This window comes from Apteryx mantelli, chromosome 1 (genome assembly GCF_036417845.1).
Source record: "Apteryx mantelli isolate bAptMan1 chromosome 1, bAptMan1.hap1, whole genome shotgun sequence".
Classification (NCBI taxonomy): Eukaryota; Metazoa; Chordata; class Aves; order Apterygiformes; family Apterygidae; genus Apteryx; species Apteryx mantelli.
The window spans coordinates 69823739-69848977 of record NC_089978.1 but is presented as its reverse complement, the minus strand read 5'-3'; the positions used below and the strand labels follow the sequence as shown (position 1 = coordinate 69848977).

At 36.4% G+C, this 25239-nt stretch overlaps 1 protein-coding gene across 1 annotated transcript in view; it reads right to left on the bottom strand.

The window, feature by feature from the left end:
* Positions 1-25239, bottom strand: part of TMEM131 (transmembrane protein 131) — a 105434-nt gene that overhangs the window by 67448 nt on the left and 12747 nt on the right. The window contains 2 exon segments of the mRNA XM_067294343.1: positions 7050-7090; positions 19215-19276. Coding sequence (XP_067150444.1) covers positions 7050-7090; positions 19215-19276 — 103 coding nt within the window.

Here is a 25239-nt window from a genome sequence, read left to right as displayed (position 1 = left end):
CAACGGCATGTTTTATAAAAATAGAGATAGGTCTTAATGACTCACAATAGTACTCCACAATTCAGTCTTCACACTTAAGTATAATATATGTGGAATAGGGAGATCTATGATTTACAGTTCCCTAAGGGAGGATGTTGAAGCATCTTCAACATTGCTTAGAGTTTAGCCATTAAAAATAGCTTTATCCACACAGCAAAATTGAAGTGCTACTGGGGCAAGAGTATATATAGTCCAGGCAGCTTTTATATGTGTGTGTGCATGTGTGTGTGCATGTGTGTGTGCATGTGTGTGTGCATGTGTGTGTGCATGTGTGTGTGCATGTGTGTGTGCATGTGTGTGTGCATGTGTGTGTGCATGTGTGTGTGCATGTGTGTGTGCATGTGTGTGTGCATGTGTGTGTATTTATCAGATATATATCTAACTTACAAAATAGTGCAAGAGAAGGTGCAATACACACCGATAAGAAAGAACTGTATTCAGATCTACAGAAAATGACAACTCTTGAAGCTATTAAGTGCTGCTGTCACTCTTCTACAGTAGCCAAGGTATACCTTTGCAGGCTAAAAACCAAACCTTCATTTTGCTGAGCACACATTCTGTGAAGTTAAAGAGGTACCAAACATGAAAGACTTTCCAATAAAATTGGAAACTTGTATTAACAGCAATATTTTGAAAGGCTGAAGCAAGTTTAGAACAGTTCTTCAAAGTCACCTTCTCACTAAAGCTTATGCTCCAATTTTACAAAAAAACGTTTATAATGCATTTTTAAACTGAAAAGCACAAGCAGTTCATGCAGCTCTTATCAATATAATCCTAAAACTAAACTGAAGCTACTCTTATTCTAGAATAATTTTGAAAATAGTTCTTTTGCCAATGCACTATGATTGCTTCTAATTTCTAAGTTGTGAACAGCCAGCCAGTACCCCTCATTTTTGGATTGGTAAAAGAACATATCCATTCCTATTTACAGGGAAGTTTTCAGAAATATTTATAAGATTAACAAAAATGAAGTGTGAAATTATGGCACAATAGCTACTAATTTTATTTCACAGTACACCTGAACTTGTGGATTTTTTGCTTTTACTGACAGGAGGAAGTGTTGGGAACAATAAATATGAAGTTTACAATGTCTGACTGCACTAGACATTTAACTAAAAGTTTTATTTAATATCGAATAGCTATGAAATTTTACAGCCAGCTTGCAGACTGTACCTAAATACTTGTTTCAAGTTCTCTTGAAAGAAGTAAAATAGCTAAAATAGCCTAATGAATCTTGTTAAAGTTCAGAGAAAGATCATTATTTCAAATGCCTCAGAAATACATTTAAGTGTCATTTCACCTAACCCGAACAATCACCTGAACACAGCTCTCCACCTACATGTGAAGTTTCAGCATCTGTTTCCCAGAATGCATGGCTATATCCTGGGTAGCCCCTTAGACAATACAGATTTTTTTTAAACGGCTGAAGTTTGGTAAAGGCTGTTGCATCATAACAAATGCCCATTATTATAATAAAAGTAACAACTGTAATAAGGTTCAAATGGGAAAAAGCAATGATGGAATTCCCAACTTTGCCTACTGAAAGGCCCAACATGAGTCAACTTGCACCAGACTTGCAAACAGATGATAATGTCTGCTCTGCTGGGCACTTGCTCACTGAAGGCTGGATACACCCATGGGTAGGGCAACTTTACAGCATAATCACATTTAAGGTAATTACTATGTATGCATATAGAGCTATGGCTCCCAGTCTTATACCAGAAAAATATACATGAAAAGAGAAAGATGCAACTGAAAGAGACCAGAGTCTGCCAACCAGCTCCAGTGGATGAAGGATTAGCCAGAAGTCCTCTGAACTTACAAAGCTTCAGGAATGACTAGTTCCTGGCAGTGATTTAAGATATCCCCCACACCTTTTCCCTACTCCAAGAGCTTTGATTTTAAAAGCGAGTCTTGAGAATGAACCACACACAGTCCTAGACACAATTATTTCCCTCGCTGTACCACTTACTGTCACCAGAGTGAGAGGGCATTTCCCTCAACTACTAGAACCACTTTACTGCTACTACCAAAAGCAACTTGCTACCTACCAGATGTGATTCACAGAAGCACAACATTAAGTCCAAAAAAGCTTAATCCCAGATACAGTTATAAAGATGCCTGAAATACCAACCAACGCTTGGAAAGATCGTAGGCAATACGGATGTCTGTGTGCTGAGACACAATGGCCTACTACCTAGGGACATTCTGCAGCATTTAAGAAGCTTTGCTGTTCATCAGAACATAAGGCACTGATAATTTGAATCATCATTGGACATCTCTGCATTTGGAGATGACCAAAATACTTACAAATATAGGGGTTCACGATTTCTGCAAAGCTAGGTGGTATCAGTTTCTCTGTATCCTCACTTTACCTTTCTAGGTGTTCTGAGATTTCTGGAGGAGGTCTGTGTTCTGCACAATCTTATCTGTACCAACTTTAATTGCTACTGTGGAAAATTCAAATTTAAGCATTGCTCTACATGTTATTTTTCCCATATTACTTTAGCAGCTGTTTGAAGTGTTTTACTTCCTCTCCAGTGCCGTAAATCACCAATAAAAAGAAATAAAGACATCAGCACTAAATTGCCAAATGGCAAGAGATCTCTTGATTTTATTTAGCAACACAAACTCGCAGAAAGCCATAAGAATATTTTATTACTTAGTTGTTTCTAATAGCGCAAAAAAATGAAAGTGTCTCCAAAAATAACCATGAGAACTTTTTAAGTGACAAAGTAAATAAATATTTCACAGGGATACTTTTTGTGCCAGAATGTCCTTGAAAGAACCACCTCAAAGATGGAACATTTTTGGCTGAAAATTAAGTAACCAATCATATTTCCCTGACCGCATCAATTTATGTGAATATTAAAACATAAGGCTGAGCCACATATATCAAAAAAATGTATTTAGATTTTTATAGGTATGTAAGGTGATTTTAGAAATATGGTTATTAAACTTAATCACAGTGAGAAAATTAATTCCCAGGAGCTAAAGAACTGCCATTAAGCATTTGACCATTTAGAGCAGTGGCTACAGCCAGTTATTTATCAAGTAAATGCAGATGAATAAAAAGACTAGCAACAAAGGTTTTTCATAAACTCCACCCAGCTAGTGGTTGACTCATTTATGCCAACCTTATATCAAGGAAACATACTAATGATATTCAAAGTCAATACTTCATGAGGGATTGGGGTGGGGTAGGATACAGGGAGATGCTTGAATAGATGCACTGTTCATTTCCCTACTTCCAATTAGTGTTAAAAAGCAGATCAAAGAACTGAATAAATTGTCTAGATAGGGAAGAAATATCTGCAAACTATACCAAGAAGCAGGAATTAAAATCACTAATAAGATAAATCACCTAAAGAAGAACATGAACAAGAAATTTGGTTACAGTTTTTAGCAACTCCTTTCAAAAACCACCTAGACAGCTGAATGAAAAAGCAATAATGCACAGACAGCAAATCAGATATTTACTTTGTAATATGGCATTGAAAAGTTTATGATGCAAATCTTTATCACACTGTGACTGAACTCCAAATAGACCAGGGCTCTGAAATGCAATGGACTCTATGTTCCTCTTAAAATGGGCAAACCAGGAGATTTTTCAGATCTGTAAACCAGAGTAAAACAGAGAAAACAATCTCCTCAGATGAGATATTAAAATAAAAAAGCCTGAAAACAAATCTAATCCATGACCTTAGTCCCATGTTCACGTACCACCAAATTCAGTTGTTTCCTGGGTGATAAAAGAAATTACACATCATTGCTAGGTCCCAGTAAAGGCATCTTCTTTTTGCCATTGAGACTCAACTCTATGTCTGATTCCTACCTCTTCTCAAGAGCAGCGCTAGTGCTGCAGGTTCCTTGCTTAACATTTTCCTCCTCCTGCCTCCCCCGTACCTGCATTCCAGAAACCTCCCCGCAAGGGTTTTACCTCCCCTGGAGCATTTACCTTGTCAGCGATACTTTCTGCTCTCCTACCAAGATGCAGCCATTTTAACATAACATATGATACTCTGAGGAAACAAAATGGGTAACTTCTATCTCACACATTTAAACACCTGTTATTGTAAGACTTGAACAAAACTAAGGCGAGACCTTTCTCATTTATTTCTGTTTTGTCAAGAATGCATTTGGGCGCAATTCGTGATTGGTACAGCTGCACTAGCAAACATCTCATAGTAAAGAACTTATGCAGAGGCAGTTTTACCTGAGTGGATTACAGGTTCAGCAAGTTACAGTTCTTGTTTTTGCTAATACATTTTGCAAATATATGCTGCATCTATCTTCAAAACACTCTGCCAGAACAAATGTATCAATACAGCATCCCCTTGTACCATCCAGCTTTCTGCATACAAACTTAGTTTTTATAAAAGTTCATATATGGAATTAACAGAGTAAATAACAGAACTTTACGTTCTCTAACTCCTGTAATGCCTATTTATGCAGGATCATCATGTCATGGACCAACAAAATGTAAGTTATTTTTGTCAGCTGCAGTGAGATTACACATTAAAACTGGTTTATAAACTGTGGAGTGTAGAAGGCTACAGTAAGCAGGGTACCCCTGGCCCACAGGACCTTATCAGTCTGCAGAAATTAAAATGAACCATTTCTTCCTTCAGCTGTACAGAAGTCAGTGAGAGACTGAACACCAAGAGGAGCCTAGGTCCAAAAAATCGTTGCTGCGCTCTATTTTAAAAAGACACAACCTGGGGCTCATAAAAGAATGACAAATACCATAATAGTGTGGTGTTCTGATCACCCTACCTCAAAAAATGTATGGCAGAGCTGAAAAAGCTCTAAAGATGATGGCAAGTTTGGAATATCTTTCATATGGAAATTAAAGTGGGTTCTTCACTTTTGGACAATGAAAGGGGCTAGAGATGTAAAATGATGAATAGTTCAGGAAAGGTAGGCTACAAACAACCAAACAATAAACTGTCATTAAAAGGAAGCTAATGTTAAACAGGCTCACAACTTCAGAGTGTGCATGTCTATAAGCATAATGTCTAACAGCCCTTACATGTGGTAATTCACTCATATCACAGTACAGTTGTGCAAACTGAAGTACAGTATGTTTAAGTGGTTAAAAGAGAAATCAGCATTGAATACATATTTGGAAGTGATTATTTCTGGGAACAATCTGGTGAAGCACATTCTAGCGCTGTTTGCTTAATCCAGTGTAACAGGCAAGTAGAAAGAAATGAGTTTATTAACAGCATTAGGTGGAAAGTTTAAGTTGAGAGACTCAATGGATCAGAAATAAGTGGGCAGAGGTCCTGAAGGAAAGAGAGAAGCCTCAGTTCACTGGAGAAAAAGAAAGAAGAAACATTCAGGGAAGATACAACAACAAGAAGTTTAAAGTTTTATGCAGAATGACAAAGCTAAGTTGTTTTTTTAATTAAAACACAAATGAGAAGCTGGCATAATACAATTTGACAAAATTCATGTTAGTATAACACAGAAATTGCCTCAAGTCTCATTTTAAAATATTTAGGGTAATTGCCTTATTTCAATGCATAATATTAACTCTTCTCTTTTACATTATCATGATAAAGATGACATGAATTAATTTATTTTAAATTCATCTGAAGTGGAAAGCCTGCCACATCCTCACATGCTTCTTCAACATCTTCATGTTCACTCTCTCTCTCCCCGCCCCCCAAATTCCAAGTATGCTTAGAAATTTAATATTAGGTAAGTCAAAGTTTGCAACATTTCCACACAACTCAGGGAATTAACATCACAAGATTTAGGTCACTGTCAAATCAGAAAGTATGAAAGGCTGGTGGTAAGTGATGCATATAGGATCGAGGATTTTTAAATGTAAAATTAAAAAAGTTGCTTTTTTTCTTTCTTTTTCTTTTCTTTTTTCCTTTCTTTCCTTTTTTTTTTTTTTAAGATTTTTCAAAACTTGTTGCCAAGAGAGGCCCTTAAGCCCACAATTTGGCACCTATATACATAGCAAAACATGAACTTTGCATATAATCTTCTGAATGAAAAAAAGTCCTTTCACCAGGCTTCCTAAAATTAGGCATCCAACATAGGGAAGGAAATGGGAACAGCCTGTGAAAAATCCATCTTACAAGCTATGTTTTACATCCCAATTAGTTGAATGCTATTGTACGATAAGAAGTATGCGTCATTACTGATACTCAATGCAATCCATTAAATGCAAAGGAATATTTCAGGAGTCTTAAGAAAAAAAAATATTAGGGATTAGGGAGAAAAGGGCTCACTTCTGCTTCTCAGACACCATACATGCAAAACTCTTCAATAACAGATTAAGTTTTCTAAGAAAAAAATGGAATATCTAAAGTAACATCATAAAGTTGTTTGTCACGAGGTACCCAAAAACTTTTGGAGCAGACAAAAAAAAAAGGCAGTCTTCTCTCTCTTAACAAAACTTTAGAGTTTTTTTTTTTAAATCATCTTACTAAGTAGAGTCTCAGTTTATTCCCTGTTTCCACAGAATTACACACTGCAGTGTATATTAAAGTGAATTAAGCAATTCAGCTTCCTCAAGTCTTTAACTGCTTACTCTATATGCTAAGTGATTTAGTTATCCAAATCTTCTTGATATTCAAAATATTATTCTTCACATGATTACAGTGGGCTTTTTTTCTTTTAATAATGCAACACAGTGGAGCTTCTTATTAGCAAGAATAGTCCTATAAAACATGAAAAATTTAACTGAATCATTTTCATATGGGTAAAAATTGTCCTTCATGTCCTTCACATATTCTACGTACATAAAAATGAGATTTCCTAGCAGAAGTATTTCTATACACAAAAATACTAAACAATAGTTTAAAAATTAACAGAATATGATTTAACTTTTTAGCTTAAATTTCTCTGTATGATATAAATAACCGAAAGACTACAAGATTTGTATTTAATTTTTTTTACGCTAAAACTTTTATAATTATTTTAATGGAAGAAATGTCACTGAAATCCCACGATAGGATGACTATATAAAACTTTTACAAAATCACACTTACCTTTTCTGTTGATATGAACTGAGGCCAATCGTTGTCTCGGTCTGTAAAAGAAAAAAAAAAACAACTTAAAATTGAAGAGACTGACAACATTATACTTCCTGCGGGGGTGGGGGGACAACAACTAATAAATTAGTAGATCAGATTTTGAAAGACAAAAGGGTAAGTTATGAGCTGGAACAGAAAATGCAAATCAGCTTTTCCCAATTAGTTACTTGAAGAAATGAAGCTATCGGCTTGTCTTCTTAAGCCAAAGACTGGTCCTGGAGAAGAACTGTGGTCAGTTCCAGCGGTAGGAACCGCTGCTCACTGTAAGACAAGCAACAACTAAAAGACAGAGGAGGAAAAAATTCCTGGAAAGTAACACTGTAGGGAGCAAAAGAAAGAGCTAGCATAGATGTAAGAAATATTACAAAGAAAGGCATATAAAGCAAGTAACAGTCAAGGAAGTATCTCACCTGCCTAACTCAAATTAGAAAACAAAGAATATTATGGTCTCCATTTGATTGGGAAACTTCATCTCCTTCCTTGCTAATTATTATCTAGCCTCTATTATTCACACCTTTACTGCCACTCTGCCGGACATTACACTTAAGGACCAGAACACAAGGAGGTTACAAGGTTGAGGAAATTCCAACTGCTTTAAAAGGCTACCAAATGTCGTCTTGATATAGCTAATATTACAGCATGTCACTTTTTTTTTTTTTTTTTTTTTTAAGTTCCCAAAGGATTTTGGAATCAAATTTAAGATTCCAGTCCTTTTCTTAAAGGCATTTTATGGCCAAGGCCTAGAATATTTGTCTTTTGGGAGTGGAAAGAAAGCTTACAGGCTGTGATAAAGTCCATTGCTCACACCTTTACTCATCTGACACAGTCCATCTCTAGTATAATGAAGAAGTTTGTTTGCAAGAGAGATTGTAATTTTTCATATTCCATTTCAGAAATAAAACCAACTCCCTTGGCTGGGCACTTCAGTGATTTCTGCTTCAACTGCTAATTATACTTTCTGTCCTAGTTCTTCCCATAATAAATGCATTTCTATTAAAAAAACAAAACAAAACAAACACTCAAACTCTGAACTCCATGTGCAAAAATTTCTGCAGTAACAGAACCTATATTTTGTTTTGCTTTTTGGAGACACTTCTTTGAATTTTTAGAGTTGCTACTATTAAATCATTCAGTCCATAAATATTTTTGTCCATAAACATGTTTGAATCTGAAATACTATTTAGGTTTACAGTCCAGAATTGGTCCTTGCCATGAATCAAAAACAAATTAGATTCATTGACACTAATTTTTATATGACTAAAGTAAGTCAGAAGTTTATCATGCAAAAATTTTACAACAGAATTAGTCTGTTTGTAACTTGCCAATTTGTTTGCAATTTTAAATGTCTAAGCAGAGCATCAATTAGCTTGTTTGTTTTAAAACCTCTGAAATAGAGGCAGACTGCCTTGCTAAGCTGGGGGAGGGAGAAGGGGGCATGTTTCAAAACAAACTGTGTTGAAGTACACCACAATCAGTGTGATTTTTCCTCACTAGACAGAATGCTAAGGACCAAGGTAAATTGATTTATGTTGCCAATTTTATTATAATTTAAAAATCAACAAGTCAAGGAGCTTTCATTTAAACATATATTACAGATACCTTATTTTTTTATTCGCACTAGAAAAGAGAGAAAACTTTCTTGTTTTCAGCTGCTACCAATCAATTTCTCAACTTAAGGAGTAAATGAATAGGTAGGAGACCAAATAAAAAAAATGAATCAGCTGAAACTCTTTCTCCTGCACCTTGTGCTGTCAAAAGTCAGTTTAACACTTCAGGCAAGCACTTGTTCCAAACATCAAGCCAATGATTTCCTCTAGTTCACAGCAGTATGATTTTATAAGCTTTGCAGAAAGTACATACCACTTGAATATTTTAAGAAATGATTGTAATAAGCTTTAGACAGCTACTTAAAAAATACATTTATATTTATTCTTTTTACCAACTTTTCTATCATAAATCCGACAACCGTTAATCACTGTTTGCCTTTCCAAAAAACACCTAACTTTGAACAATGCAACTATTGCCTACACTCTCTCTAAAAACACCTCAGACTACACCTGCCTCTGCGAGCTCTGAGAGATACTCCACAACCTACTCATGCATGGTGAGGCACAGACCGCTTCTTGTTTACAGGAATAAAGAGCCCCAACTACTTGACTGCAGCTGAGATGGCAGGCTGGTTTCCCCAAAGCAGCTGCCACTGATGGAGGGTGACAGACAAGCTGCTCAAGTAAGGCTCAGCATCCTCTGAGCTTTCTGCATAACTATAATATATAGTGTTGATGGGACGAAGTTTTGGATCTAAAGACCTTTGTAATATACTCAACCATTAATGCAGATGTACCCCCAAATCACCCAAATCCACTTTGAGTGTTTTCTCCATCAATTGAAATCTTCTGCTATCCCTCCTTACCGAGCAGCTGCATATCTCCCTCCTTTCTCTACTCCAGCATAAGCACATTTATAGCCATTCTTTTCCCGATTTTGCCTGTTCCATTATTCCATGCTATGTATTCATCATACTGATTTTCCTGCCTACTGGGCAGAGACAACAAAAAACTGTTGAGACACTATTGCTGTGAAATACTGTTATAAAAAATATCTACAACAAAACTTCACACATAGCAGTGAAGTTAACAGATGTATAAAGCACCTTGTATTCCTTACCACGTTCCTTGAAAGTGCATTATCCACCGTCATTAAATCAACCCTTTTTTCGGCAATTGATTTCTCTTTAGAATCATAACTTCAACTAAAGCACATTATTCAACTGCCAACAGCTACTTGACAGTCAGTCAGATGACGGGGATCTTATGAAAAAGCACCTGAAATAGGTGTTACCAACACCATCCCATCCTTACCAATTAGCTTTGGCTCTAACAAGAGAGCAGGTTTGTTGTCTACAGTCTTAAGCATTATAACTGTCAGTCAAGACCCCAAATATTAGTCTTAGTCTAAGACCCCACCCAGGCCAACTTTTAGATAGAAGCCAGTGGAGATCAGATTTAACTCCAGAAAATAAAGGAACAAACAGAAATACACATCATTTAACAATACCCGAACTACTGCACAACTATAGATGTAATTAATTGTTGGGAGCTACATTCTCTGGCTTGTCTTACACTCAGATTTTCCCTCCTATGGTCTGAAGTCATGTGTTTGCTGTGAAATTATTAGTCGATCTGTATATAATGTTTAAAAACACAAATCATTTTGGTAAAGCATCATAAGTCTGAAGTGTATTTCATCTGAGTTCTAAACAAGAAGCAAAAAATTCAAAAATTCATGCTTATAAAGAAAAGCCTGCCTTTTGGCTACAGAATTCTGTTAAATACAAGCAAAATGACAAATACCAATGACATATATATATATATATATATATATAAAAAATAATCAGGGTCAATCAAGAGCAAAGAAACACCATACCAACTTCAACAGCTCATCAGCTTAACTGTAGCATCATGGAACTAAACCAAAAATAAATCTGATGTGGCAGTTTCTATAATTACCACTCATTTTTATTATACATCAATCTTCAGAATCATGCAGTAAACACAACATGCAAATGGGGTTCAGTTACATGTTTTAAATCATTTTTATGGATCTTCAAATAAAATTGGATTTATTGTGTTGCAGTCTGGCATGCTCCTTTTCCTGGGCGACTCCACCACTTTCCACCAGCTGTCAAACAGAACTGACAAGAACTAAGCGTGTGCCAGTTATTCCTTCCCAACCCACTATTTAAAGTGCAAGCTTTGTTGCATACTGCTGGCTTATCAGCACTACAGTACTACAGAGAAATCTAAATTAAGCTCCTTAATAAATACAACTTATTTATTTCTCCTGTAGAGGATACGTCTCTAATAGAACAGCATTAGCAAAACATGGTTTATAGAAAAATGTTATTAAGCCTTCTCTGTACAGGAGAAGTATTATAAATAACAAAATACTACCTTGCAATGGAAAGCTTAGTACATATCAGGAAGAAGGTTATATGTGAACATTATTAATATTTTAAGACATAATAAGCTAAGTCACAGGAAAAAATTTCCAGCTGGACCAATTTGCTGATCCAACTCACTGCCTAACAACAAAAAATAAGGCCAGCATAAAAGAAGCAGCAGAAGTGTACAACTGAGGAAGACAACGAAGTGGGAGAAGGAAAGGTCACCCCTTTCACCAGTACTGTGGGTTTATAATCCTCCCACCCAAAAGCCTATGTTCAAGGCTTGGAAATAGATTTCCAACATTTGCTGCTGTTGTTGTTTAAGGACAGCATATGCATTTAGGCAGTTGCTACTAACAGTTGCACACCTTAAGTTTTCTCTTAAATAACCTTAGAAGGATTAAACTATAAACCATGGGGCTTTCAGAACAGAGATCTTGAGACAACTTGCATACAAGTGAGAAAATTTGAAGGCATTCAGCCCTGGTTTCAAGATTCATCTTGAATTTGAACAGTGATTTATCTCCAAAGCCTCATACCTCCCAGAAATATTTTCAAATAGAGACTCTGCACCTGAAAGCATATGCTACAGGCTCCCTAACAGTTCTGGAACCATACCAGACAACTCGCTTGGATATATAGAGAATCAAAAAACTAGACCTTTTAATCTGAAGGCTGCCTCTAAAGACATAGCCATGCTTTTTAAAACTTTAGCCAGGAGAAAAGCAAACAAACAAAAAACCCCCAACCCTTCCTTTTAACAGCTCACCAGTTTGTTATAGCTATTCTTCAGTTCTTGGTAAAAGGTCATGTTACCTAGTGCTACATTCAGTTATCTAAACATAGGCATCTGCTGCTACTTGAGATGGATGTCCTAGGGCAACCTGCCTGGTCTCCAGCTGACAGCCCAGAAAGGCGCATCATTTCTCCTATGCCATGTGCCATAACTGCCAGCAACATGCAGATGTCCTGGACACCCTAGGGCATCTCAAATAGCACTGATTATCTATGTTACCTAGGCAACTGAATTAAAGCCCTAATGCCTAAAACAAGATTTGAGGGGAAAAAATAAAAAAAAAAGGAGAAAAGCTCTTAAATGGCCAATTCCTAATTTCTTTTCAACGTGAAATTTCTGGACACCAAGTAGGCTTTCTTTAAGGCTATCAAAATTTTCCACTAACCAAAGTGTTCTGTATTCCTGCACAACAGTATTTACACTAATTTAAAACACTCTTCCAGTTTTAATTTTCTAGGGACATTTTACATATTTTACAGTAAGGCAGGTTCCTACTTGTACAAAAGCTACTTACTGCTTGCCACTAAACCTTGAGAGATAACTACAGAACCGATATGTAGATGACAACTTAAGTCTTCACTGCTACATTCATGAGCTCTATGCTAATAAGTAGGATAATTAAAAGAAACATAATTAATGATGAATACCTTGCTTAAGGTAATAAAAAAAAAAAGAATGTTATAATCTGTAAGGTAGCTGAAAGTGGACTGAGAATGAGTCATTCTTGCCATGCTCTTTCATGACCTAAACTCACACAAGGAAACAAAAACATCAGCTGACTTTAGCTGATGCAACACATGCTATTGACATTGGCTCTGTAACAGTCACTTACTCCTGGGTATCAATTAATTATTTTTAAACTGAAGCCTGGGGATGGCAATTCTTCTTGTGCAACAAGAAGAAATTGCTTTTTTTTTTTTTTTTTTTAAAAAGAGCAGGACTTCAGCTGTCCAGAAGTGAAGGTGATGAGCTGAGATGACTTTTATTCTTTTTATGAAATCATGTATGCTGGAAGGGACCTTCAGAGGTCATCTAGTCCAACTCCCTGCTCTGAGCAGGTCCAGTTAGAGCAGGCAGCTCAAGGCTTTGTGCCATCTCCAAAGATGGAGACTCTACAATTTCTGTGAGTAACCTGGTCCAGTGTTTGACCATTCTCATGTAGATTTCTTTTTCTTTACATCAGCTTGGAATTTCCCATATTGCAACTTGTGTCCAAAGCCTCTTGTTCTTCCACTGTGCACATTCAGAAGTCTGACCCTGTTAGCTCTACACCATCCTTCTTGGTAGCTGTACAGCAATAAGATCTCCCCATAAAGTCTTCTCTTCTAAAGGCTGAACAAGCATCTCCTCATAGGAGAATTGCTCCAGCCCCTGACCATCTTGGCAGCCCTCTCTGTTGGACTTGCTCCAGTTTGTCAGCGCCTTCTTTGTAATGGGGAGCCCCAAACTGGGCATAGTATTCCAGATGCAGCCTCGTAAGTGCTCAAGAGGGAAGAAAAATCACTTTCCTCAGTCCACTGGCTCCAGTCTTGTTGATACAGATCACTAGGCAGCTGGTCTTCTTTGCTGCATGGGTACAGTGCTGACTTATGTTTAGCTTCTTGCCCACCGGGACCTCCAGGTCTTTTTTGGTGGTGCCGCTTTCTAGCCAGTCACTGCCCAGCCTGTCCTGTTGCATGGGGTCATTCTGTCCCAGCTGCAGGACTTGTATTTGCCTTAGCTGAACTTCATGAGGTTCCTGTCAAGGTCCCTCCAAATAGTAGCCCTGCTTTCCAGTGTATCCACTCAATTTGGTAGCATCCACAAACTTACTGAGTGCACTCTTATCCCATCATTGCAGTTGTTAATGAAGACAAACAATACTGTCCTCAGTATTGATTCCTGAGGGATGCCATGGTTAACAGACTGCCAGTTGAACTTTGTACTGTTGATCATCACCCTTAGAGCTCAATGGTCAAGCCAATTTTCCACACACTTTATTGTCCACTTATGCAGTCTATATCTTAGCAGTTTGGCTATATGGGTACTAATAGAGATTGCATCAAAAACATTTTAAAAGTCAACATACAATGTCAAAATCTGAGGTAAAAAAAAAAAAAAAGTATTTCAACCTTACATGATGAAAGCACTATAACTGATTCACCAGAATAGAATGGTTGCAACTTCTGTAAGATATTTATTTTAAATTTAGCACACCATATAGTGTGAAGTACAGATCCTGAATAAACTATTAAAATTCCTCCAGCTAGAGATCAGTGTTGTAGATTCCCATGCATGCAACTCAGCCTTTTAGTGTTCAGCTTCATCACTGCAACACTACTGCAAGTCATGTTAAGGTTCTGTCTATTTGATGTTAAGGACAATTTTAACTCTGATTAGCAGCTTTTCAACTAACAGAGTTTATACCAGTTTATTAAAGACACCAAATATGTATTAAGTACAGGTAACCACACAGTTTTCTTTCTAGTCTATCTATTCTGCAAAGGCAGTGGAAAAAAAAATCTAGGAGCTGGCCTGTAAAAAAGCATTTCATATACTTAAGATTATTGCAATAAGGGTAAGTGTAGTGCTTAAAGTATTCCATGTTAGACAATTTGACTGAAAACAGGAGTCTTACCACTTTCCTTACTCTTTGCAGGAACAGGCTACTTTACAAATACCACTACAAAAGCAGAAGTACTTTCTAAAAAACTTAGTAGGAAGGGAAGATAAGTCACTCAGGAAAATAGTGGCCCTAATTACAGCATGCAAGAAAACATCACCTATATAGGGCAAGACTGCTCATGTTAAACAGAGCAACCTAGGAAACAGTCTTTTATGAATTAAAAGCAAATGAAAAAGCATTGCTCTGAGGTTAAAATTTTACTTTTTCACTATTTAAAATGAAGCCCTCAAAAATGAGGAAGAGTTTCAGCTTAACATGAAAGGATAACTTGCCAAAATAGCAATTGTAGCTTATTTCGGCACTCCTAACGGTTGCAGATGACACCATATTCAGAGGTGGAAGCATCTGCCGGGGCCAGACAAGGGTTCAAGTGATCACGACGCACCGAAGAGACTGCCTGAAATTAACAGAGGGAAATTCAACCAAAGGGGAGCTCAAATGTAAAACTGGGAATAACTGACCAAGCAGTAGTTCTAAAGAAAAGAATCTGTCTGGAGATTAAAGCAAAACACAAACTATACTAGCCATCAAAATGCTGTCAGAGTGGCACCTCATTTTGGAATTATTAAAACAAGTGTCATTACACAGGGAAGCAACTACTCTGCCCTTGCTCAAAGCCTCAACCAGAGTAGTAATGTTCAAATTAAGCACCATGGTTTATGTACTTATAAGTGTATAGACAAATGAGAGTCCCAAAAAGAAAGTTACGTCACGTTTTTAAAAATCCAGATGAGAAAAGAAGGCAAAGGAGAAGCTACAGGTGTCGTTTAGTACAAAATGGTCCTTATGAAATAGGCAAAACCCAACTCCTCAACATGTATTAGAGGCAGAAAAAGGAGTAAAAAAAGACTTAAATATGAAACAAACATGCACCTAAGGAAATTTGTGAAAGTTTCTGCTCTGAAGGGTTAAAGAACAGGTAAGATAAGCATCTGCTGAGGACACTGCATCTACACATGATACTACCAGAAGAAAGTAACAGGTGATCTCCTGAGGTCCCTTCCAACCCAACAGTTCTGTGATTCTACAAAACAAGGGCCAACCAATTACACAGATTTGTGTAAATGACCTGCTGTTGTAGAAAAACCTACAAGTATAAATTAAAATAATTAAATAAATCTCATCCTGAACAATAAACAGTTTGCATTAATACTATTCTTACCCCAGGTACAGGATCTAAATAATTTACTTGAACAGTTCAGAAAGCTGCAGAGAGTTCAAGGGAATTGATTTATGTAAAGAACAGATGGAAGTTAGCAAATTCTCTGGTTAGATGTAACTTAATCCAAGGCCAGAAGTACATAAATTTACTCAAGTATAAATCCTAATCTAAACATGTACGCTAAAGAATCAAATTCTCAGCTTTGTTCTATTAAAACAGAGGGCAAAGCTATCCTGGTTTGGCACTTTCTAATCCACATACTAGAAGTCCACACAGAAGAGTACAATCTCTGCTACAGTTGTCTATTAGCATGAACTGATGACATTTCCACAGCCACTTTACTTTTAATAAATGCAAGCTTTTTCAGTAAGTATTAAAGAATTATGCTCTATTAATAGCTGATTTAAGTAATATAAACATATCTGGTCAAGTACAGATTTCCAATATATTTATTTTTGATAACAAAAATACTAAAATATGATTGTGTGAGTTGTTTCACAACAGATGAGTATTTCACTGACAGTATGCTGTCTAAGTACAAAAAAACAGTATCAAGAGGATATACTATAACTGCAGAGATGGAGTAGCAATCCCTAACAAACAAATTATGTAAGAGCCAGCATTTGATTTGCTTTACTTGGAAAGCAATTCCTTCAAACAAGAAAAGGACTTGCTTCCAGTGTAAAGATATCATTACTCCATGGAGAGAAAAATAAACCAAGATCAGAGATGGCTTAGACACGATCACTTAAATGATTATTAATCGCTTTATGCGCTGTACTAGTTATTTTGGATACTAAAAAAATTGTCTGAAGGGCAGATAACATTTAGAAAATTTTGTTATTACTACATTGATGTGTTTTGTTCTACAGTGATGGATGAGCTAGATTTAATACACATTTATGAATCCTTACAGAAAGCCTCAAAGGTGAATGTTCAGTGACAGACAGTAAGTTTAAAACTTCAGTAATGGCTGTTCACAAGATATAAATGTGATTTTACAACAATGTATTTGCTTAGGTTTCATTTTTTCAGTTGCAGTAAGTAGTCACAAGAGGTCACCATATTAAAATTTACAAAAAATAAGTAAATTGTTAGTTAGAGAAAACATGCTGCATCATTCTGATTAAAAGGAACTGGCTTTAATTATGTAAGTCTTTTTAGCTTAATAGCCATAAGCATAGTAACTAATATATAAACCATGTATTTTAAAATGTGTCTCTTTGCTTGTTGTAAATCAAGTATTCAGCACCATATTGGGGTAAGTGGCAGTCAAATGACATCCAAAGCACCACAAAGTTTACAGTGCAACACTCAGAAACTGACTTTGTCCCACCATCATATTTAAACAGGCTAATTTCTCCCTCTCTGTTATGTCTTTCAATAAAGTTGGAACGATCAACAATCCAATTTACTTTTCCACCTTCATATCAGTTTTTGAGGTGGTTCACAGCAGCACCATTACTTTCTAGTCCTGAGAGCCACAGCAATTAACAGAGTGCTTAAAAAAAGAAGACTCAGAGAGAACTTCAGATTTGTAAGATTAACTTCACCTGGTGAAAAAAAATTGTCTGAAATTCAGATTGTTGAAGTTGACTACATCCTTTTTCATCTTAAAACTGGGCCAACGTGTGTCAGCCATTTTTATTAAACCACTTTTGTCAAACAAAACCTATTCTAATAAAGTATGTGACAGAAAAGAAACTAAGCTTAGTTGCTTTCTCTGTTATCTTTATTCTGATCTGTGGCATCTCCATGCAAGCTTCTGAATCAAAACTGCAATAGTTGAGGCTGCAACCACTATAAGGAAAATTTCCACCATTCCACTCTATACATCCAAAATAAGCCTATATAAACTGTTGTTATGAGAATATGTTTAGTACAACATGACATCTAAACAACTGTTTAATTAGGAACCTGTTTTTTTGTATTGCAACATTTTCAATAACAAGTTTAACAGATCATTTTGAAGAACCTAATCCTCTTCCAGTATAGCATACAACTTCCTAACATGCTGGAAATGAATCTTATGTCTTCACAATTCAGAAGCAGATTAGGAAGTTATCCCCTCTAGTATGTACCTCAGATGTTTCCTAAATGACACTGACAGCAGCTCCCAGCCCTTCAAACATTATAAATTTCTGGCACCTTTTTTTTCCCCCCCATGTGTACCTGAGAGAGGGAAATGCAAGCAGTGTTATTTGTTTTGGATCTGTGAAATCATTCAAACTTCATATATGAGGAAGTTAGATTGCCCATCAGCTTTTCCTTTTGACTGCCAGACCCTGAATGATGTAGTAAAGGGGTTGAAACACACTCGTCTCATATAACTTAAAAGTTATAATCTTAAAATTTGTAACAAGTTATTCTTGACTTACACTACTACAGTCATGATGTTAGTGTCAACCATAAAGATGGAGCAGTGAAAAATAACCTTAGAAAGGTTAAAAAAAACCCCTCATAAATATGAAACAAATAATTGTATCATGAGCTTAGAACTGTATGGCTTTCATGTTATCTGTACTCTTTTGGCCTAAACAAGACATAGTATTTACAAAACAAGCATTGCACTGGTAACTAATGAAGTAAAGCAGAGTCACATAACACATGTTCTAATCATTTAAAAAAATAATGCTTTTTTTCTGCATCTTTCTCCTCTCCTCCCTCTCAATTACCAGGGCTAACAACGTAAGGGAATTTTAACAAAAGATATCGTCAACATAAATACAATCCACAAAACGCAAGCGTATCAAATTTTGGTCAAGAAATAATAATACTGCTTACACTATACAGTTTGATTACCCAGTAGGCTGCAGTAAAACAAAATCAGACTTTAGACTGCCAACACTAAATGACAGAAAATCTGCAGTTCTTCCTTAAATATAGTGGAACCATTATACTTCAGAACCCAGTAACCCTAAGTATTAAGCCAAAAACGGACCTGTTCCTATGTCTTTTATCCCAATTACTGCCACCATCTCAAAATATTAGTATATACTCTTTAAAGTTACAATTTAGTTTGTTTTATCTTAAAAGAAAGCCATTTTTCATTGACAAAAAGAATGGTAACATTATACCTGGAAAATACATATTTGCAATACCAATTACCTCACTGCAGTAATTCACACTTTCCTGAAACCCAGTGGTGACTTGGTCCCAAAGGCTACTTCTAAGATTACAGAATCTCACAGCATGTCTCAGTTTCTCTGGCTGTGCTATCCAATTGCATTCCAACATTATATCAAGGTAAGTCTCATACACAAAGCAGCCCCAATTTTTTCTGGAAAAGAAATCAGGACAAACAGGGCACACTGAACCTGTGGCAAACTCCATCAGTTTTCTGATGTGAAAGACCAGGGAACCAGAACCTCAGAGTACACCAAAATATACTGTTGAAAATAACTCTAGAAGGCCAAGAAGTTTTTGGACTTACTGAAGTTCCATGGTTGCCTTTCTTCAAAAATTCACTCACCCACAAGTTTCAAAAAGCAGCTACCAAAAGGAGGGGGATAACACTGCTACTTGAGGTAACTTATTCTGCAACTACATACCTGCAATAGGTCTCCTTCATCGAAACGTAGCATTTCTATTATGCCATCTGACTGGATGAAAGCTGTGAAGCAAGACAAAAAAACTAAGTTATTTACAGAAAAATATTTTGGTAATAAAGTTAACAAAGTCAACTTAAATATCTAAATCTGCTGCTCCTACGACAACCCAATGCAGCAGTGCAAAGCCTAATAAAACAGTGAACTCGCACACAGTTTGTGACGTTAATTATCCTCTAAGAGGTCTCATACCAAGATGTTGATATTAATAAGCAACATACTTTGCAAATCAGTCTTCTGGCATAAAAATGTTTAACTCCAAAGTGAAAAACTTCTTCCAGATTGGCTGTGCCAAGTTAATTCAGTATTTTAACTAATATGACTGATTATGTTCAAATGCAGAGCTGTACACCCAAAGAAGTAAGTTTAACACACCTAAACTCATAACAGATTTCAACACTTATAAATGAAATCCAAGTTCCATTTTTACATTTTATAACATAACTGTAAACCTGGAAAGCCTTATTCCGTCAGCTCCCTAATCATCAACATGACAACAAGTCTCTCCATCTTGACAGCAGCATAATAAAATTTGAAACATTTGAAAAGTATGCACCAAGAAATTTCATGTGAAGTGGAAGTCTACTCAGTGAAAAGTTCATCCCTCAGTCACATACAGGATCCACAAATTAAGCTCCTCCAGTCATTTCCTCTAAATGGTTGGTCAAGCAATAGTTCTTCCATTCCCCTCAAAAAGCAGAGAATGCTACTTTCTTTTAAGGACAGAGAAATAAGGACCTTGCCCATTCTGTATAATAAAACAACCAGTTCAAGAGTGAACATGAGTTAGAAATGAAAAGTTAAGTTCAAAGAGATCTAAGTTGCACTTCCCAAAAGGCTACTCACTCAGTAAATAGAAGCAAGCAAGCAAAAAACAAACCAACCAACCAACCAACCACACTGTTTGGAATAAAATACAGAACACTCAAAGCACAGAAAGAAAAAACCCCAAAACTATAAATAACTCCTCCTCTCCTCTCCCACCTTCTTGCATTTACTGTCTTTACCATTAACTTAGCTTAAGTTTAGAGAGTGAGAACACACAACCCTTTCTGCAAAGGGGCACAGCTTCAACCGGAAGAGTTAAAGGTGTCACAGCACACAGAAACATACTGTGTGCTTCCCAAAGATATTTGAACCCCAGTCTGAAAAAGGAGATTTGAATCTTCACCTCCCACTTTACAGGTTAGTGTTATAACAAATACAATTATTACAAGGTCACCCACACTGCACTTGCCTCTACAACGTTTTAAAAGAAAGTGAAGTGCTTTATTTTCAAAGATCAAAAATAAGACAAAGGCACTCTTGACAGATGGAATAAAGGCACCCAACACACAGAGGAACACTATTTTAGAACACATTTTTGTCCCCAACATTTCCTCACTGGCTGTCTTAGTGATACCTCATTCAGCACCCAAAATTCATTGTGCTACTTAACATATCAATTTTTGCAAATCCTATTCTGGGTCCCTAACTTTCCCCACATTTTGGTACCTTCTCCTAAAAGGTACATGCTCCAGAACTTCACTTCTACTTCTGTAATATGAAACATAATATAAAACAAGGATTGCTCTTGTGGTCTCAAACAGAACTGACAGTGTCTACTTCAGGAGAAAAAGTTTATTTTGGTATGCAAAGAAAAGGACAAAAATTTTATATAATTACTTTACTTTAGATTTCTGAAATGTGATAGCTTGAAAAGTTGAACAATACAAGGCTGAGAAAACAGCCCGGCTTGTGCTGAAGTGTAAAAATAACTGCAAAAGGGGAGGAGGGCTCAGGTTATAAACAATATGTATGTCCTGCAGTACGTTCACAGGGGCATGAGTGGTAGTCACTCATGTCAGCAATATCTTTGAATTACTTTTGTATATTTATTGTTATTACCCTAATGATTTCCAAACTTGAAACACAGAAGTTATCCTTAATCTAAGAATTGGTTTTTTTGTCCATCATTTATATTGAAGAACTACACAGAACATCAGGCAAAAGCAAAAAAAGCAAAAAAACCCCAAAAAACAAAAAACAGATCAAAACAAAAAAAGCATTCAAACAGCTGTAAGAATATCAAGTCCTGAAGCTCACCAAGATTTGGGCTTTTAAAACGTCAATTACCAGAGCAGATCTGTCAGTTTCAAGTTTAATCCTAGAAACAAAAAACAAGTGGACTCTTGTTCATTTAAGCGCCAATACATACGTAAGACATTCAAGTCATTGTTTGATTTTGCCTTTAAAAGTATCCAAGAGTTGATACATGAATTTCAGTGCAAAAAAACGAGGAAAGGGAGCTCTGAAATGCTAGGTGAAAAAAAAAAAAAAAAGTTAAAAGTTGAGAATCCTCCCACCATAACAGCTAAGGGAGAAGGCTAGTATGAAATTATGTTTGCTAGAGTAATTGATTTAAAGCAAGTTTAACAAATACCATTTGATAAATGAATTCATGAATAAGAACACTCCGTCCTACCAGTCAAGGGGAATCAAGTGCCTGTGAGGATGGGCTCTTTAGTAATTTTTGTTTTCTAGTTTTCTACTCTAGGAACAAAGAACATATAAAACTTAATCATGATATCAGGCACAAGCAAAAAATCATTAGGAAACAGCTTCTGTTTTCCTAATCTATCAACAATCAGTAAAACGCAAAAGGACACTTCTCCAAATGCACCTAGCTTTTACATCAAATTACAGATTCTTAACTTCTTCTTGAAGCCTTTTCCTGTTTTAAATATGACGCACTGTAGGTACAGAGAAGAGAAGGCAGCAACAATTCTTCCATAAGCATAACACATGCAGAAGCTCACAGAATCTAGCCAAAGATTTGTACCCAAGCAGCTTGAATGCAGGCAGCCCTTCTGTAAAACCCACAAGCTTTCTCAGCCATTCCCAAGCTGTTTTCATCTTTAGTATACCTTAAGAACAAAGCAATTGATGTTACAGAACATTTTAAGTTGATGACACGGTTAAACGGAAGCGCCCTTCATCATTATATCATTTAAGAAATGTATTCGGAGAGCAGATGACAGTTAGTGCCAGGTGAAGTCAGATGCACTTGCAAAGCTTGGCTGCTGGCCATTTCACAGCAGTTGCACCTCAAGCCAGAGTGTGAGGAAGCTTCTGTGGTTACACTTTCTACCTGTTTTTGACTAACTCTCAAGTCATTCTTTCTACTTTATCAGTGACTTCATCAAAGCAAGGAAATGGCAAGTAAATACCTACACTTTTGTGAGATTAAAGCTTGGGTTTACAACCAACTCCTCAGACTCATGATTCAGGATGAAGTAACAAGTCATCTCCTTCAAATGAGGCCAAAAAAAAAAATTTTTTTTTAAACCTCCACTGACAAGTCAAAGAATTGTCCAAATTCCTGTACAAGGAGCTCTGAAAATGCTGAATATTGATCACTGAAGAAGCTTTCGTCCTCTCTAAGTGAAAGGCAGATGCTACCTGAATAGCTGAACTCTTCCTTAGAGTATTTTCCCATTTCAGAAACAGAAGCTGTTGCTTTCACCACTTGCACTGGTAGTACCTGAGCTAAGTTCATGAATTTCTGTTGTTTAAGCCCCAAAAGAGTATTTTCTGTTCTTTTATACAAAATGTATGTGCCACCAACAGAGAATAGGGTATTATCAATGCCAAAAGACCCTGCAAGCAATTAAGTAAAAAGTATGTCCAAATGATGTCATTTGGTGAGGCATCCCCTATGCCAGAGAAAGATGATTGCTTCTGTGAAATCCCTGACAATTTCTCCCCTAAAAGCTCCTTATCAATGTCCATGCCGACACCATCCATAATCAGTCTAATGCCATAGCCAATTTCTAAAACATCAGCAAGCTTCCTTTAATACTCTGGAATAGTAAACTGCAGCAAATTAGGGACTGCTGAGTGTGCCACTTCAGTCACCACTGCCACATGACTGGCAACTGCTAAGAGAGGAGCACAACATACATTTGGGGTAGGGAGCATTTCAGCTGTCACAGCATAATTTGTCACTGCACAAATCAGCAGCCAAGAAGCCAAATTACACATTAGGAAAATAATTTCTTCCTGACCCTACAGGTAATTGAAGTCCTGAAGCCTGAAGTCTGATCATAATAGCTATTAGTCAAACTTTAAATGTTCAGGGCACAAAAAAGAAAAAGGATGAAGATTCAAACCCACAGATTTCAAGGCTAGCAAAATCATCTGATCTCTTTTCTTCCACCCCTACTCTGAACAGAATAATTTCTTCCAAAAGGCACAGAGATCCTTTTATTTATTTTATTTTTTTATTTAAGACTTAATCCTTCCAAGGACTCCCGAGGAACAAATTTATCAAGTTCATGAGAACCCATTACAATATCAGTCACTCTCACTGCTAGGAAATGAAGTGATTTTAGAGTCAAATTTCTTCAGCTTCTAGCCTATACATCTTGTTTTCCTCTTTTCAGACAGTAGCTCACTATTGAAAGAAATGATATAATAAGCAATTGCAAATGCTAAAAATATGTTAGGTTTCATTTTCTCTTTGTTTTCAACCTAAAGCCTTTAAAAGGTAACTTCTATGCTTTAGTCAGCTTTTCTATGGAAAAAAAAACATAAAAGATACCAGAAAAGGGCTAATGAATGCAGGTCTTTCAACTTACTCCAAATCACCTTTCCCTCCCCCGTTTTAGAGAGCATTTTCTAAGCCTTTCCAAACTCTTTTTAAATAAAACAACAAAACAAAAAGCACCAACACCACCCATTAATATCATAATCACTTTAGCCAACACCAGTCCTTAGATGTGCCTGAATCAGGCATAACAGAATAAACTTGCAGATAATGGGAGATGCCTAAATATGCCATAATGGTGCATAATGACAAAAAAAAAATCTCAATAGTTCATCGATATGAGGCCTATGGCCAACTAAAACCTGATTTTTAAGATGAGTTTGCAAGTTTTGCATTAATTTAGGCATTGTCAATTTCTTCATTTCAATAGAAATGTATATTCTGGAATTTATGCCTGTACGAACACTATTCTGAAATGTTACTTAGTTCTGGAACAGCTACTCCAGAATGCTGTGTCTTCACTTATTTTTATGTTAGTCATCATTATATCTGCTCTTACATGCTTGCAAAAAGTATTTTCTCCCTTAAGTCTTATCTAAACCAATTTGCTAATTTTCTTAGGAGTTTTATTTATAGAACCTGGTATCATCTACTCTCTGAATTTTCTCCAAATTCTGGAAATAGTTTTCCAGTTTACTAAAATAGGGACAGATTGATAATTTAAATCTCTCCTAATTTATCTTAAGTTTTTTTTAAGTCCAATTTCTAACCCTTTGTCTGAATGACTAAGCTCCCTTCAAACTCACTATAACCACATGAACCAGTTACAATGAGCTGAATGTCATTCGCTTCTGTCTATGTAATTCTAATTACAGCATTTGTATCACTACCGGTTAAACAGCACAACTAAAACTGGATAAGTTGGTTTCAGAGCTCTGAGTATGAATTAACTGCTTATGCACAATCACATAATTTAAATCATCCTGAACAGTGGAAAATTGAACAGCATGTGAAATACTCAAGGACAGGTGAGTATATCATGATAAAATAACATTATTATGAAAGGGAGCTTGCATAGTTAAAAAAAATCAAATACCACACAGAAAGAAAAATAGTATTAAGTTGTAATGCCAACAACCATTTTTATCGCTTTCAAGAATACAAAAGCCTGGTAAGCCTCAGGAAACATATCTCAGTCCAGCATTGAACACAATAACAGCTGTTCAAGAAAAGGCCTGTTCTCCAAGATGGGAGAGTGAGTTTAGCTCTCAGCCTGAATTTCTGCCTACTTCCTAATCAGTGACCGTTCACTGGAAATGCAGACGATCATCCTCTCATGAGCCAGTGAACATCAGACAACAGGCTCAGGGAAAGAATCACTAGTCAGCAGGCTTCCTTTCCAGCTAAATCCTATTGCACTTATGTAGCTAGTTGGCTTGT